We start from the raw sequence: 17,991 nt of genomic DNA, 5'->3' as shown, positions 1-17,991 counted from the left end.
GCGGCCTCCGTGACCCCGAGCCCGCTCCAAAGCACCCAAGCGCCGCCGCCGCGTGGGGTCTCCTCCCACCAGCGGCCCCGACCTGGGAGACTCTAGCCCGGCGCCGGGTGCAATGTCACTGGGGCCACCCTGAGGACCGCTGCCCGGGAAAAGCGCAGGCTCCCCGCTGAGCTCCGGGCTGCTCTTCTAGTAACGGCCAGAGACCTCCCTGGAGCCCGAGCCTCCTCCCCGACCTCCTTCCTCTCCCAAAGATCCCGGGGACGCCGTGGCTAGGGAAGAGGTCTCCCTACGTGTGTCTTCCTCCTGGCGCCTGGGGGCTTCGGTCCCACTTCCACTGTCACACCCTCCTAGACCCTTCCCCACCACTTCTGTTCCCGCAGCCGGGCAGTCACCCCTCCGCTCGGAGAACACGCACGAAACTGCCGAGCCCCAACTCCGGCGGACGCAGCCCCCGCGCGCCCCGGGCAGCGTCCGGCTCCGCGCGCTCACTCACCGCGGCCGGGGACACGCTGGAGTTTCCGGGGCTTGGGGAGGAGGGGGTTAGGAGGGGAATCCAAGGAGGGTATCCCGAACCCTCGCCTTCTTCCCAGCTCACATAACCTCTTCCTTCGCTCTCTCCTCCTCCTCTTCCTCCTCGTCCTCCTCTTCCTCCTCCCTCTGGTCTTTGTCTTTGCAAAGTGTCGAAACTGTCTGGCATAGTGGAGCTCCGCCGGCGGAGGCTGGAGCCGGGGAAGCGGGGAGGCGGGGTGAGGATGGGAGCGGCCTCGGGAACACCTTCCCCCGGGTGTAACGGGCGGGGGAGGTGGGCCGGCCGGGGAGGAGCCGCCTTCCCAGGCCGCCCGGGGCCGGGAGCCGGGGCGCGCCGGAGCGGGGCGGGCGCCTCCGCCGCGCAGGCCCTCCCCTTCCTCCGCCCCGCGCCCGCCCTCGGCGCCGCGGCTCTCCGCCCCGCCGGCCCCCTCCCACCCGGGCGCCGCTCGGCTCTCCGCTCGCTCGGGGCTTCCTCCGGAGCCACGTGGACCGCAGCCGGCTCGGCGGAGGCCCAGCCGCGGAGACGCCGGAGGCAGCGCGGGGACCGGCCTGCCGCCCCGAGAGGCGCTCTGCGGGGACAGCTCTGTGACACATCGCGCCCAGGCCGCCGCCCACAAGCTGGCGAGGCTTAAGGAAGAGTGGCCTGGTGGCCCTGAGGCCCGTGGGGTCAGCCCCGGGAGGAGGCGACCGGCGCCCACCGAGAGGACGTGGCGGTGCCCAGAACAGCCCGAGTCGGGTGCACAGCAGCGAGAAGGGGCCGATCCCCCTGCTGGCGACTGGGCCGAGCCACCGACTTCCTCTAAGGGCGCGGGACCCGAGGTGGGATTGGGGAGGGGAGGGGAGGAGCGCGGTGCGCTGGGGCGCTGCTGAGGCCCGAACCGGGCCCGGTTCCGAGGCGCAGAGCGGCCCCCGCGGCCCGGCCCCCGCCCTCCGCCGAGTGCCTCCCGGATGCGGAGGCTGCAGCGCGGTCCAGAGCAGGGCGAGCGCTTGGCGCCGGGACCCAGGCAGGGGCCGCCCCCCAGGCGGCCTGAGACTGGGGCTTCGGACAGCGGGACCCCCTTTGGGGGCCAGGTTTGCGGCATTTTTGCCCTTCCTCCTTTATAAGAAAATCGGGGCGGGGGAGACATCTTGCTCGGTGGCAGAATGCCGGTCTTAGAGGCTAAATGCTGGACACAAGGCTTAAGAGGCATTAAAAACAATCTGATTTTACAGCTCTTATCCCCTTATTGGGACTTTTTTGCAACTTTTCTGAGGAATCCTAAAGGGAAGAGGCACAGCTTGGCCTAGGGGTCAGTTAATTCTTCCAGCTTGGAGAAGGCAGCCTTTTGCAATGCAAAGGGAGAGAGCTCCTTGGCCCTTCATTCACCAGAAGGATGATGCAGCCTATGCTTCAGGCCAGGGCCGCTGGACCAGACTTCCTGGTTCAGATCCTGCACTGCCACTCACTGGATGTGTGAGCTTAGGCTGGTTACTGAATCCCCAAGCTTCCTAGCTCCCGGCCTCAGTTTCCTCACCTGTGAAAATGGGTCTCATTACTGTCCCTTCCCCAAGGTTGTTATGATTAAGTGAATTCCTACATGTCCAACCCTTAAAACTGTACTTGGTAGATAGTAAGTGCCCCATAAAAGTGAGCTACCTGTGTGGGTGGTGGACCTCTCCAGTGCCGGGACCCTGCCCACAGCACAGGGGAGGATGGGATGGAGGCACTGGGGAGGACTTCTGGGACTTGGGGGAGCAAAGGAGAAATATTCAGAGAAGTAGAAGGGGAGCTAATTAAAAAGGAGGGGGAGGGGAACGAATGAGAAAATTCGCTAAGAGAAGGGGACGGAAAATAGCAGAGAGATGCAAAGAGCAGGAGTCAGGGGAAAAAGCCAAAACAAAACAATAAAACAAAGGGCACATGGATCTGCAAGAATTCTTCAAGGAGCCGTGCCCAGGACAGTGGGGGCCTGCCACCTGGCTAAGAGTCCTGCCCTCCTTGAGTTCGAAAGAAAAGTTTTGGGTGTTTCATGACCCCCCCTGAGACCTCTTGCCTGACCCTATTGGGTTTTGTTTTGGTTCTAGATGAGGGGTGAGCCCTTCGGCTGCCTGGAAGCATCTCTTGGGCTTTGCTCTGTGATGTGAGTCAGGATGCTCCCTGCACCTTGCAATCCCCAAAATTCTTTAGCAGTGGGAGGAGGGGAGCAGAGAGGTTTCCTGGGAGCATCAAGTTCTCTCCTGCAACAGCATCTTCCAGCCAGGGGAACCTTCCTTCATGGACCCCTCAGACTCAGCCCCTGAAGGGGTCCCTTGGAGCATCATCTGTGCCCAAGTCCTTGTCCTAAATACAAGAGAGGTCATCCTGCTGTCCTCATGAGGACAGCTGCCTGCAGCGTCCTGTTGATCTCCATGACTGTATAGCTGGTGGCTTTTGCCTTCTGGTTTGACAGCTTGCTGTGGACCGGGAATGCATTGCGTTTTGCTCCCTGCTGACTGCAGCGCTCATGTCTCGCCAGGTACACCTTAGATGCTCAATAAAGAGTTCCTGAGTGAATTAATAAAGAAGTGTTGTTTATTGCAAGAATCAAATAGAATAATGTACAGGAAAGCACTTTGGAAAATAGAAAATGCTGTCATAATTAAGACTATACTATGATGTCCTAGTGGAGTCTGGAGAGAGAATCCGATTGGGCAGGTAAAGTGGCCCCAGATCATCCAGCTGTTCTGCTTTGCAGCCAAGAACCGAAGTCAGCTCTCGGTTTCAGCCCTGGCTTCTTGGCAGTTCCCCTACATGACTCCACAGTGAGATGGAAATTTCTTAGGAAGTGACTATGGTGGAACAATCGTGAATCATCCCTTATCTGTATAAGAAGTTGTACATCGATGCATCATTTCCCAGTCTGATGGGTTAAGATAGCAAGGCTTTCTCTAGCCCCACTTCCTTTCTGTACAATGTATTTCTTACCAGGTAGCAGAGAGGGCCTCTCCCCTCTCCCTATTTTTCTGGAATTGGGGCATTCCATGAAAGCAGCACTTCAGACACCCCTGCACCTTTCCGGGAGCCCAGATCCCAGCTCTGTGTCAGGGACCTGTGTGCGAGCATTCATCGTTGTCACCCTGAGTGTGCGTGCCTGCTGGAGAACGACGGGGAATCATCATTACTGGGCGTGTCTGCACCCTCCACCCCCTAGCCCTGACATTGATTTAATGCTTAGCCCCTCCCTGCACATTTTTCGGGCAGAGGCAAAGTTCTCAGTAATAAAGGTTAAGGAAATTGATTTCATCCTTTCCCCACCCCCTTTCTTGGTACATCGAAGTGGAAAGATAATGGGTTCTGATGCCATCTGGGTGATTGTGCAAAAAAGAAAGGGGCTGCCTTGCTTGTCAAAGGTGAGTTCAGAGCTGCTGGGCACGTGGTGTTTTGTGTTTGGACAGTGTTGGACTTAGGGCTCTTAGGATTATGAGGGACTGGCCCAACTTTCCTTAGATAAACAGGGGTGATGTGGACATGCAGGTAAGCTGGCAGGAGAAACAGCCTGTCTGTCTGGCTCTGGCTGGCTCTCTCCTACTCTTTCGCCTCCCCTCTCTCGGCTCTGTTCTCTCCCTGCCCATAGGCTTTCTCTGTTAAGCCGTGGGGTCTGCCCCAAAAGCGTTCTGCATGTTTGTGGTCCCAGCCCCTGCACATTGTGGCAAGTGGCAAAACAGTCCTTTCGGCTTCACGTCCCACTGTCCATCCACTCCGGGTGTCAGTTTGTCTGGGAGCAGACTCTGATTGGTAGGCCTCATCAGGTAATGGGTCAACCATCCAGCCGTGAATGGGCCACCCAGGCAGCATGTGCGCACCTCAAGGGTAAACGTGTGGAAGGAGAGCCATGCGGGAGATTTTTCCTCACAGGGAATGTAGGACTCATGACCCTTATGCCCCCTTCCAACCCCGAGAATCTTGGGGGCATGTGAATCAGCAGAACTATTATGTGGAACCATGCACTCTGCAATACATAGATTAGACCATCCATGCTAAGTCAGTGGGTTAGTCTTGGACAACCATGACCACTCTTATCTCTTTGCCAGAAATTGGCTTTGGAATAAGTAAATTTAGTCCCTATTTGGACCAACAAGATAAAAAGAGAGAGGCCAGCCTGGTGGCATATTGGTTAAGTTTGCGTGCTCCTCTTTGGCAGCCAGGGGTTCACAGTTCAGATCCCAGATGTGGACCTAAACACTGCTCATCAGGCCATGCTGTGGTGGCATCCCACATATAAAATCAAGGAAGAGTGGCACATGTTAGCTCAGGGACAATCTTTCTCAAGCTAAAAGAGGAAGATAGCAATGGATGTTAGCTCAGGGTCAATCTTCTACACCAAAAAAAAAAAAAAAAAAAAATAGAGAGAGAAATAAACTTCGGTCTTCTAGGAAAGAAGTTCTTAAGAGTAAGCCCTAAGAAGCTTCTCTTTGTCTCCAACTGGACATGAGCAAGGAAGTATTTTAAACTCAGCTTCCCTGGAAGACGTCTCGTACCCATGAAGGAAGCCAAGTCAAAACTAACTAGATCTAGAGCCCTGATCACACCATACCTGAAGACTGCATTCTGACTCTCTGTTGTATGAGGCAATACAATTCTTTGGTTTAAGCCACTTTGGGTCATGGTTTTCTCATTTGCAGCCAGACACTTGATAACTGATGCACAACTACAGCCAGATTCATTTTCCTGAATGCCCCTTCCCTTCCTCCTAGTCACTCCCAAGCTCAAAACCCTTAAAACTCAATGGCTCCCATCCCAACTTCTGAGCGTAGTAGTTAGATCCTCCTTGATGTGGTCCCCATGTATGTTTCTTACTTGTTTTCTTCCGGTATTCCTCCTTAGGAAGCCTATATAGCAGACATGACTTACCCCAGAAGCCCTGGTTAAATTACATGTTGTTATGTTCTTAAAATCAACGTGTAAAATCATAGATCTCCATCTTGCTGGACTGGTGACGACTAAAAGACATCATGGGGGCTCCCCAGCCCCTGAGGTTGGGGTCCCGAGGTCTAGGATGGGGCCTGGTGTGAGGGAACTCTGCTCCTTAGCAGTCCTCACTGGTCTAGGCTGCAGGACCCATCAAGGACCATGGGTCCTAAGCATCCTTGTCACAGAGTCCAGCCTTCCTTAATGTGTCAGTCTCCTAGGGCTGCCAAAACCAACGACCGCAATGCATGTGTGTGTCTGTGTATGTGTCTGTGTGTGTGTCTATGTATGCGTGTCTGTGTGTGTGTGTTCTCCTCCTCTTGTAAGGACACCAGTCATTGGATTTAAGGCCCGCCCTAATCCAGTAGGACCTCGTCTTAATTTATTTAACTAATTACATGTGCAAAGAGCCTAGTTCCAAGTAAGATCACATTCTGAGGTTCCAAGGGGACGTGGGTTTTGGGGGACACGATTGCACCCACTATACAAGGGACGCTCGACGTCCGTGCCCACCCTCCCTGCGTGCCACCCTGCGTGGTGGCTTCTACCCTACATTGCTCTAGCTGACCTCCAACCTCAGACATCCTTTTCATCACTTTCCCTGCTCGGTTCTCAAAGTAGACTCCTCTCTCCTTTGCCTATGTGAAGAGATTTAAGCTTGATGTCAAAGAAGGCTGACTTCTCATTGTCCCTTAGGCAAAAGTCTTTGAAGCAAGAAAACATCTCCAGGGCCTGATTTTAGCCTTGCAATGGGGACCATGGCCACAGACAGAGGACAAAAACCACAAACCGGTATTATACAGAGTGTCCCACTACACCTGTCGTACCTGTTTTCTGCACACATCTGCGCTGCTTCTAGAAGACCCACCCCCGGCTCTGCATGTGGACTGGCAGTCCCCTGGAAGGCTCTCTGCCAGCCTGCCCGCCTCTCGGGTCGAGCAGAAGGGCTGTCCCCACCTGAAGCCTTTACTGTTAATTCCCTATGAAACCTTCGTGTCCATCCCTTATGAAATCCCACTGTATCTTTCTTAGAATCTGTTATTCCTTTGTACATGTGTAGCTTATTTGCATATTAAGCTACATTTCCAATTAGATGGAAAGGTCCGGAAGAAAAGGTGCAAACATTCATTCATTCAACAAAAATTTATTTAGCACTTACTATGTCCCAGATGCTGTGCTAAGGGCTGGGGACGTGGAGGTCGATGACACAGTGCCCACCCTCTGGGAACCATGGTTGGGCAGGGGACCGAAGGTTGCTGGGCATTATACCACATTTGGGCAGTCCCGGGACGGGCTAACAGGTGGGTGTAGTGAGGTCACTAGGAGGCAGCTTCTGGGGCCAGGCCTCCTGGGATCTCAGGGGAACTGGGTGGGAGAGCAGAGCACGTGGTATGCAGGACGCAGGGGCTTGTCAGGTCACACAGAGCCTGTGAGCCAGGGGTGGGGGGAGTCTGGGCTTCACTCTGGGAGTGCTTGGAAGCGCTTGGAGATTTTGTGTGGTGGGTGGTGGCAATGGGGACAAGTCGACATTTGCATGCTGGCCAGACCACTCAGGGCAGCCTTGTGGAGGCGGGGAGGGGGCGTCCAGACTGGAGGCAATGAGACCTATCGTTCCAGTAATCCCAGAGATGTCAGGGGTCTGAGCTGAGGAAGGAGCAGAGGCTGGGCAGAGGCAGGTGAGTTTCAGAGGAGGGTAAATAGAGAGGACACCTCCCTGATTGGTTGGGGCCCTGGGAAGAAGGGAGCACTTCTATTTCTGGGTTGACAACGAATCTGGCAGTGAAGTTGTTAGGTACACTCTCTCCCAATAACCATCTCCTACTTCTTTCTTGCAACAGAATAACACATTAAACACACACACACACACACAATGTCTGGAGAGGCAGCAACCATCTTTGATGTCAAGCCCAGCATGAGAATGCAGGGATTAAAAAATAGATCTTTGATCCTCGAAGCATCGTTGAGCAGTGGAGTCAATGCCAGCAGCATCTCACCTCGAGTTTCTTGTTTTGTGAAAGAAAATATGTGACCTTCCTCAGCCTCACTTCTTTCCGGTGGCTTAGTGAGGCTTTTGTTATTTGCATCCCTAACCGACACGGGGTGGATGGGGACCATCTCTGCAATATGGCACCTGTCAGGAAGGAGAAAGGCGATGAATGCCATTTCAGATGTCACAGTTCAGGTTTTTGTGGGATGTTCAGTTGCTGCTTGTTCTGGTTACTAATCCCGCATAACAAACCACCCCCAAATTAGAGGCATAAAACAACAAGTATTTCATTAGGATCACAGCTTCAGTGGGTCAGGAATTTTGATGGAACCCAGCAGTGGGGAGCTTGTCCCTACCCCACCATGTGTGAGAAGACCTGGAGCTGAGGGTAACTTGAAAGGCTGAGGGCTGGAGTCATCCAGAAGCTTCTCTACTCATATGTCTGGATCAGGGGTGCACTGACTTGGAGGCTGGACTCAAAGCTCATCTATGTGGCTTGGGCTTCTGGAAGCATGGTGGCTAGATTCTGGGAGGGAGCATCCCGGAGAGCCAGGTAGAAGCCGCATAGCTTTTATGACCAACCTTCTGAAATAACAGAGCATCACTTCCTGGTGCTCTGTTCTTCGAGCTGTCACAAGCTTGTCCAGACACTAGGGAGGGGGTCTAGACCCCGCCTCTTGATGGGAGGAGTGACAAAGAGTTTGCTGCCATGTTTGGGTTGCTGGACAAGATGCTCAGGCAACTGGTGGTGACAGAGACCACGTGTGGTTGAGATCACCTGGGGATGCTGTGGAAAGTGAAAAGAAGGCCGTGGATGGAGCCCTGAGGACATGAGGATTGTCAGTAGATGATTATGGAATGAATCATTCATTCAAGAACGCGACTCTGTAGGTAGCCCCCCAGGTCAGCATTTCTTCAATCTGGCCCCAAGCAGGACAATGATCACAGTTGACTGAGTCTCCATTTACCTCCTGGAGCCAGACGAGGCACCCGTATAGTCGACTTCTCAAACTGCAGTGTGCACAAGGACGACTCCAGGCGGCTCATTCTAAACAGAGACTCCCGGGCCCCACTCCCAGAGATTTCCACCACTGGGATCCAGAAATCTGCCTTTTTAAACAACTTCTTTCTGAACTATGGCTACGGGGCCTGCGTGGACAGCGCAGCACTGAGCTGCTCAGCCGTCCATCCCAATGGGGCTGAGGCCAGAGTCTTTGGTGCTAAGATGTCCGGGCTTCAAGTCCAGCTCTGCTGCTTTGTAGCCTTGTGACTTCTGGAAGTTTTCTTCTGACATCAGTTTTCCTGTCTGTACAATTAAGGGGTTGAGTTAGAGCAACGCTTTCAAACCGTGTTCTACAGGACCTGTGGGCGTTCTGCATTAATCCGTTTAGCAAATATTCATTGAAAGTTTGCTATATGCTGGCCCTGGGCTGGATACTGGGGATATTACAGAATTAATGATCATTATCAAAGGTACTCCCAAAGAGAAGCACACGGCACCGTTGAGAAAGAATAGGAGAGGGAGCCAACAGGAATGCTTTAAATTGTGTGCGTGTCCACTCGGCTTACCATTCGGACAAACTGCTCCCAGGATCGAAACTACTGGCTTAGGTCCTCGCAACAGAAACCTTTTGTTCTAAGATGTTTTTCAATGATCTTACCTCTGAGTAAAGTCAAAACAGGCAGAATGCAATTACTGGATTTGAAATTTGTCCAAGACTCCAAGGTTAACACCTTCATCTTTGGAAAGAAATTGCAGATCTCTTTAGGGATCGAAAACGTTCTGTATCATGGTTTCATGACCTTGAAAAGCCAGCACCTTAACCTGGGAAATGGAGTGAAGGAACAGACAGACAGAAGGAGGACTGAAAGGCAGCTTCTCTCGGGGCTGGAGGACGCCGCAGAGCACAGAGGCGTAGGGCGGGGCCTCTGGACGCGACATGCCTGGTGGACCAGCTCATCCGATGGATGACTTACATTCCGAGTCTTCCAGCTGTCATCTGCAGAATGGGCATGTGATACTGGCTTCTCAGAGTCTTTTTAAGAAGAAAGACCATATATAAAACATCATTAGCTCTGTGCCAGATAGTAAGCATTCGGTAAATGATGGTCATTATTAATTTAAGTGGCTTTCTTATGCGTATTATACTTGTCAACATTCCTGCAATTGTTTTATAAATGAGAATGGAAAATTACGCAGTTTTGGGAGTTGCCAACTGTCAGGGCTCTGCCAGGCCAACAGCATCTCTCTGGGGAAGAAAGCTCTGTAATTCTCTCTTTTTTGAACTACACGCCCACGGTGGTGGCCTTAAATTTTGAGTTTGCCTGTCCGGCCTCCTCCCGCCACAATCCCAAAGAAGAGCAAGGTATTTTTTTCCAGTTAAAATCCAGCCCACGTATTCAAATTTGGGATATAAGGCCTCCATCTTTCAAAAGAATGAAGATGACATCCGTCTATGTTGTTGAGAAATAAAAAATAGGCTCTTAAATAATTTCTCTGTATTTTTTGCAGTTTCATAGGTTAGCTTTCCTTGAGGCTAAACCTGCGAACATCTTTTTTTCCCCTCTTTTGATAGTTAAAACAATAGAGAGAATGCACAAGTGTGAGCGCCTTGTCACTTAGTGGTCTGTGGGGTGCGGCTGCATGTCTGAACTTGGGCAAAACATTTACCTCCAGCTCCCTTATGTCTAAAACGAGGATAATGATAGGATCGAGCCTCTAGAACTGTGGGGAAAGTCCAATAAGGCGATTATGAAATGGGCCGGGCGCATGGTAAGTGCACAGGAAGTTACTCATCGCTGTTTTTACCCGTATGGACTTACTCAAGATTTTGGTGTTTACATATGTTTGAGAACTGCAAACTCACAAAATAGAAATTGCTGTTGACTTCTCGGATTTAATGATTCTGGAGGCAGCTGAATCTACCTGGAGGTTGTTTTGGGAGCATGGCCTCAGTTTTAAGAGATGTGACATCTGCTACTAATTTGGAGCGTCCATTCGGTAAATTCACGCGAGTCATTAGGGTGCCTCAGGACTGCGTCTATAGCCAGGCATGGGAGACGGTGGAATTCCGTCAGGCAGTACAATAGTTGACTGGAGAAGAATGCTATTGGGGGAGGGGGAATTCAGAATTTTATCTATGCAAATCAGATGATAGTATCTGTAAGGTTAGGATTAGGTTTGGCTATAGAAAACCCCAAATAGCAGTGGCTTAATCAGGTAGATGTTAATTTCTCCCTTTAACAAATCTTAGACAAAGCTGGTGTGGTATTCTACAGAGTCAGGGACCCAGGCTTCATCCTTTTTATTGTTCCATGATAGCGCACGCCATCCATCCTGAAGTTTACTTCCTAGTCCAAGTTGGCTGCTCCAGCTCCAGCCATCAAATCTTTACTCCAAGCATTCAGAAGGAGCTAAGAGGATGCCCTTTACCTTTAAGGACATCTCTTATAGATTGCCCACCCCTCTTCTGCTTACATCTCATTCCCCAGGCCACTCCAAGCTGTGTAGTTGCAAGGGACACTGGTAAATGTAGTCTTTACCCTGGGAACACGTGCTGAGGGAAATGGGCATTGGGGACAATCAGCAGCCTGTGCTGCTGGGTTAAAAGAGGTTAGATTACCCAACCGAGATCAGGGACGAGAGCGCAGACACTGATCACATGTGCAAAGTGTGGACTTGGTGCTGCTTGTTGCCATAGTAACCAGAAAAAAGACAGACAGTGACACCTGTCATGAAGAAAAGAAATTCTCCTTGCCTTCTCAGACCCTGCGTTCTGGCCAGAAATCTCTGGTTGATAAGCTCATGAGTTTAGGATGGTACTTGCTTGTGGTGTTAAAACAAATTGCTAAGTCTCCTAGCACTAAAGACTTTTTCAGCCTGGAGAAGTTGAGAGTTATGCAGGGCGATGGGAAAGCACATCACGGAGATGACACCTGTGGGGAAATCAGCATGTGCTTGGTACTTGAAATAGGTGGTATAATCACAAAGAGTTTGTGACATATCAGAATACCAATTTAAAATGCAACCGAGTAGTGTTTATTTTAGATTTTAGATTTTAGATTTAGATGATTTTATTTTAGATTGTCAAGTTTCATTGGAAAATTTCAAGACACGATTAGAAATTTACCAGGTCCGATTGTTTAGAAGAATCTGAGCGTTTAAAGACTCTCAGATATAGTTATGCATTTAATAGTTATACGTTTAATTATTTCTTCAGTAGAGGTTTTGAATACTTAGGACGTCTTTTGTCATCATCTCACTGTAAACGTGGGAAGGGAGTCAATGACTGACTTGTTAGCAGGACCCATTGTTAGAAGTTATTTAGGTTTCTTTAAACACGGAATAAGAGGCCCCTTGAAAGTCATTCTTAAAACACAGTCTGTGTTTAAAGAGATCTATAAGTCGCATTCAAAGACTTAAGGAAAAATGGATTTTTAAATGATTTTCATACTAATACATTTAAAATATCAAACTTTAAATATCTGTCTATGTGCAAAAGCTGCCTAATAATAATAATGATAATAATAATAACAAACAGCTCACACTGACAACTTCAACTTTTTGCTATTTTTACTCATTCATATACAAAAAAAGAGGCTCTGGGGTAACTTCTTTTTCTTGCAGGAGTGGAATCTTCTTTGTCTGCTTGTTGCTCCCCATTAAATCTCATGCGGAAGCCGATGTTGGCGTCTGTTTTGAGAAATGACTCTCCTCTGTTCCGAGGAGTCTGGGGAGCTGTCAGTCAAGGGACCTCCCCCTCCTGGGTTACAAGGTGGCAGGTGTCCCAGGCTAGGCCGTCACACACGCCACTTCCCTGAAGAGATGATTCTTTATTTCCCTCTACCTAGAGCGCTAGACTTGACCTTCCCACTTCCTGTTTTTTAGCGCAGTAGTAAAAAGCATGGAGTCAGTCACCAGATTTTGTGTGTTCAAATCGCAGCTCTGATGCCGTCTAGCTGTGTGACCTCGGGTTCATTACTTAACCTCTCTGAGTCTCAGTTTCCTCATCTATAAAATCAGCATCATAATAGCACCCTCTTTAGAATTTAGTATTGATGTAAAGATTAAATAAGTTAATACAGGTAAAGCTCCTGAATAGTGACCGACATATTGTAGGTGCTCAATGTATATTAACTATTATTATTATTACCTAATTGCTGAGTGTTCCTTTCAACAATGAGAAGGAACCCACATCTCTCCATTGAATTCCTTTTGTCCTCTACTTTTTTTTTTTTTTTGAAGATTGGTACCTGAGTTAACAACTGTTGCCAATTTTTTTTTTCTTTTCTGCCTTTTCTCCCCAAATCCCTCCAGTTCATAGTTGTATGTCTTAGTTGTGGGTCCTCCTGGTTGTGGCATGTGGGGATGCCGCCTCAGTGTGGTCTGATGAGCGGTGCCATGTCCTCACCCAGGAACCGAACCAGTGAAACCCTGGGCCGCCAAAGCGGAGTGCGCAAACTTAACCACTCGGCCACGGGGCCAGCCCCCTGTCCTCCACTTTTTAACTACAGACTATTTCTGCTCCTTGCAACCAATGTTTCCTGGCTGAAACAACCCCCACGTAAAACCCCTTGGATCCCCTTTACCAACTCCAGCAGCTTAAGATCACCGCCTTGGATGGGCCAGCGAGCGACACAGCTTGAAGCCCACAGGATCCAGTCACTCTGGGGGCTGCTCCTTGTTTTTTCTTTCTACGATTTCCTTCTCCACTTACACCTGTGGTCCTGACCATAGGGATCATGTAGTGAACAGCGACCTCAGCTCTAGACAATCATCCAAGGAGGGTCTGTGATGCTCATAAGAGTCTCTTCTTGTTAAGACAGAGGAATAAACTCATAGTTTTACAATATATTCAACAAGGGTCAACCGAAGAAGGAAAAGGAGGAGGAAGAAGTGGAGGAGGAAGAGGAGGGGGAGGAAGAAAAGGAGAAAGAGGAGGAGAAGGATGAGGAGAAGGAAAAGGAAGAGAAGGAGGAGAAGGCAGAGGAGGAGAATACACTCGCCAGCATCTCAGGACTGTTCACTGAACCATTCAACCCCTTCCTCTACGGGATAAGAGTGACAACTCCTCGCAAGGCTGGCAGACCTTCCTGGACTGCCCCGGCTGTCTCTCCATCCCCAATCCTGCTCCTTCTCTCCTCTTCCCATCACATTTTATGTCCCATAAGTACCAGATTCCCGCTATACCTATTTATTCCATGCTCTCTCATGCCTCCATATTTTTATGTATTTCCGTTCCTCCTTGCCGTCTTGCCCAGCTGGCATGGACCGCTCATCTTCAAGCCTCAGATCACACACTGTCTTCCCTGGAACAGGCCCTGACTTGCCCAGGCGTGTTGCTGAATCACTTGCCCCACTGCCCGTTGCTCCTTATACATAACCCCCTTTTTGCGCTCATCAGACGTGACCTCCTTGTGGGCAGCGTCTGTGTCTCTCCGTCATTTTGTGCCCACTGCCAGCCTAGTCCCTGACCCAGAGTTGGTGGTCCTGCATATTTACTGAGCATGGTTTCCCCAGCACCCGCTCTGCCTCTCTGATGGGCTCTCCCTGCCTGTCCCTGGCTGTTAGGACATTATTCCAGTTGGAAACAGGTTGCTGAAGGAAACCAATTTTAGCATCTCCTCTTGAATGATGTTCTATGAGGGCAGAGACTGTCTTCCTTTTTCTTTGCTGGGTTTCCAGTGCCTAACACGAAAGGCTTAAGAAGGTACTCAAATAACTATGTATTAAATGGAATAATAAACCCATACACTTCTCTGTCTGCATATCTGTCAGGCCAAGGCCACCATGCCCTTAAATAAAGTGATCTCTGCCAGACAGACGGTCATGTTCTGTTGGCCCCAGCACGAGGGGCTGTCAAAGCTTCGCAGAGAAGCTGAAGCTCGTTACTTGGACTCTGTAGATGCCAGGGTTTAGTGTAAAGATGAAATGACTCTGATACCCGTGAGCAATGAATCTGGTCCTGTGATACCAAGGTGAAGAGAAAGCCTGTCAATGCCACTCTCTGGGGACAGTGTGACAATGTCAAAATAAACTCACAACAAACGCCATTAGCTTGGACTGAAGGGAAATGTTAAGACTCCTGCAGAAATGAGATCCAAGACGGGGAGACGATATCGTGGGTGCAAGGCTTCCTTCCTCAGCTCCCCCTGTGCTCCCCCTTCATGAGCTTTCAGCCTTGTCCCCCTTGAAACCTACAGAGGAAGTCAAAGACTCTGAATTTCTCTCCTTGCCATTCTTCTGTGAAGATAACAAAAGAAACCATATCCTGTGTATTTTATGCAATAGTTTCCTTAATAAAATATGAAGTGCTTTACGGTAACACACAGACAACATCTTGCAAAAAAAACCCCCCAAAACCCAAACCAAACACTCATCTATCCAAAATTGCTGGGAAAGCTGAAGTGGCCACATGGAAACCTGTGCTGGGCATCTGCCGTGTGCCAGATTCAACATATGCTCTGGCAGACAGAGGAACAAACAACAACAAATGAATTCTAATCCAGTTGATATTTTCCCGCTAGAAGGGAAAATTCTGGATCTGCTTCATTCCTTATGCAGACCCTCACATCACAGCACACATATCAATCCATCCCCTCTCACAGGGCTGCCCGGGACCATTGGGCAGTTGTCACCCTTTTTATTATGACCTGTCAAGGACGCAGAAGGACACTCATTCAATAATCTACAAATTGCCAAGAATGCAGCCAGCCCATTATTCACATCTTCTGCACCAAAGCTTGGGTCTCTACAATTAGACATTGTCAGTGGACCCCAGAACAGGACTGTGTCACATGATGGGGCTTTTGAGTCAACCAGATCCAAGTGTGTATTCTCACCCTACAGCTCACTGTGTAACTACGCTCAAGCTATATAACCTCTCTGAGCCTTCCCTTTCTCCTCTGCAAAATACAGGGAACTCACCAGAACCTCATAGAGCTCTTGGGAGGATTAATTATGGCATAATTATATAAACATTAAGTCCATTTACGTAAGATCTTAAGACTATCCCCAACCCACAAAGGTGCTGGATTTCTGTCATGCTCAGGATCTCCTTAGAACACCAAGCGTCAGAACTGGTCGAATACTTGATTATTAATCCAAAGTTTTCATTTAATTGCTAAGAAACTGTGGCCCAGAGAAACTCACTAACTTCCTCGGAGTCCTGCCTAAAAATTCAAGGAGAGTCATTTGTGGATTTGTATGTTCAATAAACACATAGATAACGCTTATAATGCATCAGACTCTGTTCTAGGTATTTTGCAAATATCAGCACATTCACTATTTGCAGAACCCTGTGAGGTAGAAGTCATTATCATCCACACTTACAGATGACGAAACTGAAGGTTAAGTTGCCTGGTGACAGACTTGTGATTAATGGAAGAGGGATGCAAACCCAGGCAGTTGCTCCGAAGTCTATGCACTGAGCTGCTATACTGGTCTCCACTCCTGTATTACTCATCATGCTTCTTGAGTATCCAGCTACAGCCAAGGCCACCTCCTCTCTCTCTCTCTCCCGCTTTCCCTCCCCCGACCCCGTTCCTCCCTTCCACCTGCCTTTTAGCTATCCTAATTAATAATAATAAGGATAGAAATTACTTTTTCTCAGAATCCACTGAGCAGAGGCTGAGGAAAAGTGTGTCATTACTTTACTAGGGAGAACAAACCCAGAGAAGCCGGAGAGACAGTAAAGGGGATCAGGCAAGGAAGGAAGGGACACATGGAGGGTGTCTTACTGAGCTGGCAGCAACTTGGTATCAGATGCGGCTGATTGTTTTTATCACAAGGGACTGTCTTCGAAGAAGTGCGTGAACTCCTGCAGTTGGGCACACGCTTTTGGGGCAGCACTTCCCGAGCCACCGATGGGGGCATGGGTGGGCTCCAGGTATCTCATAGCTCAGCAGCAGCAGAGAGGCCTCTGGAGAGGGTTGTCATAGTGGGACGAGCTGGAGCCCTGCAGAGTTGGGGTGGACCGGAGGCCCAGGGTGCAGAAAGGGAGACTGTGAGGAGCTGTGCCGGGTCCTGGTGGCAGAGAGTGTCTGATCCACCTGCCCGGTGGAGCTGTTGAATCCTCTTGAGCTCCAGATCGAGCCAGGCGGACCCAGTCTACTGTACTCTCTTCATTGCTATTCTATCCTCAGGCTAATCGTCTCTGTAATTTGGGGCAGGCCTCTCAATTCCTATCACTTTTCTGTCTACTAAATGGGATCCTATGAAGATCAGAGAAGCCGATGAACAGAAAAAGGACACATCAGGATTACATAAGGAGTTGGTGGTAGAGTCAAAGGAAATAAGTAGCTTTTCCAGCGACACTCGGATGCTTTTTCTTTTTCTTTTTGGTGAGGAAGATTGGCAACAGGTGTTAGCTCAGGGCCAATCTCTTTTTGCTTATCACTGAGCTAACATCTGTGCCCATCTTCTGCTCTTTTGTATGTGAGACACTGCCACAGCATGGCTTGATGAGCAGTGTGTAGGTCTGCACCCAGGATCCAAACCCATGAACCCCAGGCCACTGAAGTGGAGCATGTGAACTTAACCGCTATGCCACCAGGCTGGCTCATGGCATACTTTTTAAGCAGCACTTTAGCAAAAGAAACTTTTAACCATCTCCGCCAACTGTGGAATGGAACCCCCTTTACAGACTTCATGGGGGCGGGCCGTACATGGCTGTGCAGGCCCTCGCATTGCGGCCACACAGCTCGAAACGGAAACTCATGGCCAGTCAAGAAAGAGAGTCCCCTTGTCCCCAAACTTCTGAGTTGTCAAGAAAGGTTTTATTCTCAATTTATAAACGATCCCCCTGCCTCAAGATGGCATCAGGAGCCGATAAATATTTCTTTCTTGATCTTCTTGTGAAATAGATCAATTAAGGATTTAAGATATTTTATAATTTTGATAAACACAACGTAAGAGTAATGAGCCTTTCTGAAGCACCTCTTAGATATCAGAGACTGTGCTTGGTGCTGTGTATCCGTGAGAATTGTTAACGCACATATGTGCTTCCGATGTTCCCAGCTCTGCTCAATGCAGGGTAACGCAAACAGCTCGTTCAGTCCTCCCACCAGCCCTGGGAGAAGGGAACTGGTGTGAAGATCTCCATTTTATGGATGAGGAAAACGAGGCTCAGGGAAGTTGAGTGACTGACCCCACGTTGCACAGCTAGTGCAAGGTGGAAATAAGATTACTGATCAGGCATTTGGCCTTAGAGTTCATGCTCTCCACTTCTACTCACTACTATTTAAGACTCTCCACGACCCGAATTTGGCCCCCGGACTGCCAGGCTGTGACCTTGCCTGTAGGATAAAGAGCAAACTCTTTGCAGGAAGTGCTACCCAGCTGGCCTCCCCAATCCCGACCTCTTTCCACGTTAGGCCCCCGGGCTGGTGGCAGGAAAATGACATTTTAATCTCTTATCTGCTGCATTCTAGCTCTATGGCCTTGAGCAAATCTTCTTCCCCTCTCTGAGCCCCTGTGTCTTTAGCTGCAAAATGAGGGGGGAAAAAAATCTTCCTTTACAAGGGTTTTATGAAAAACAACAAAACATTG

General features: G+C 49.6%; 1 protein-coding gene across 4 annotated transcripts in view; it reads right to left on the bottom strand.

Annotated features, from left to right (window-relative positions):
• Positions 1-2,244, bottom strand: part of ST3GAL1 (ST3 beta-galactoside alpha-2,3-sialyltransferase 1) — an 85,779-nt gene extending 83,535 nt beyond the window's left edge. For 3 of the 4 annotated variants that reach the window (XR_006885569.1, XM_046641836.1, XM_046641837.1), the window contains exon 1: positions 494-2,244. Coding sequence is in view for 2 of the 4 variants with exons in the window: in XM_046641836.1 (XP_046497792.1) it covers positions 494-1,718 (1,225 nt within the window). In the remaining 2 variants the exon portion in view is untranslated. The remainder of the gene's footprint in view (positions 1-493) is intronic. The other variant, XM_046641839.1, reaches the window with a different exon arrangement.
• Positions 2,245-17,991: the final 15,747 nt, after the last annotated feature.

The sequence above is a fragment of the Equus quagga genome, chromosome 16 (assembly GCF_021613505.1).
Source record: "Equus quagga isolate Etosha38 chromosome 16, UCLA_HA_Equagga_1.0, whole genome shotgun sequence".
NCBI classification, from domain to species: domain Eukaryota; kingdom Metazoa; phylum Chordata; class Mammalia; order Perissodactyla; family Equidae; genus Equus; species Equus quagga.
Note: the sequence above shows the minus strand (reverse complement) of the source record. Positions and strands in the feature narration are given on the sequence as shown.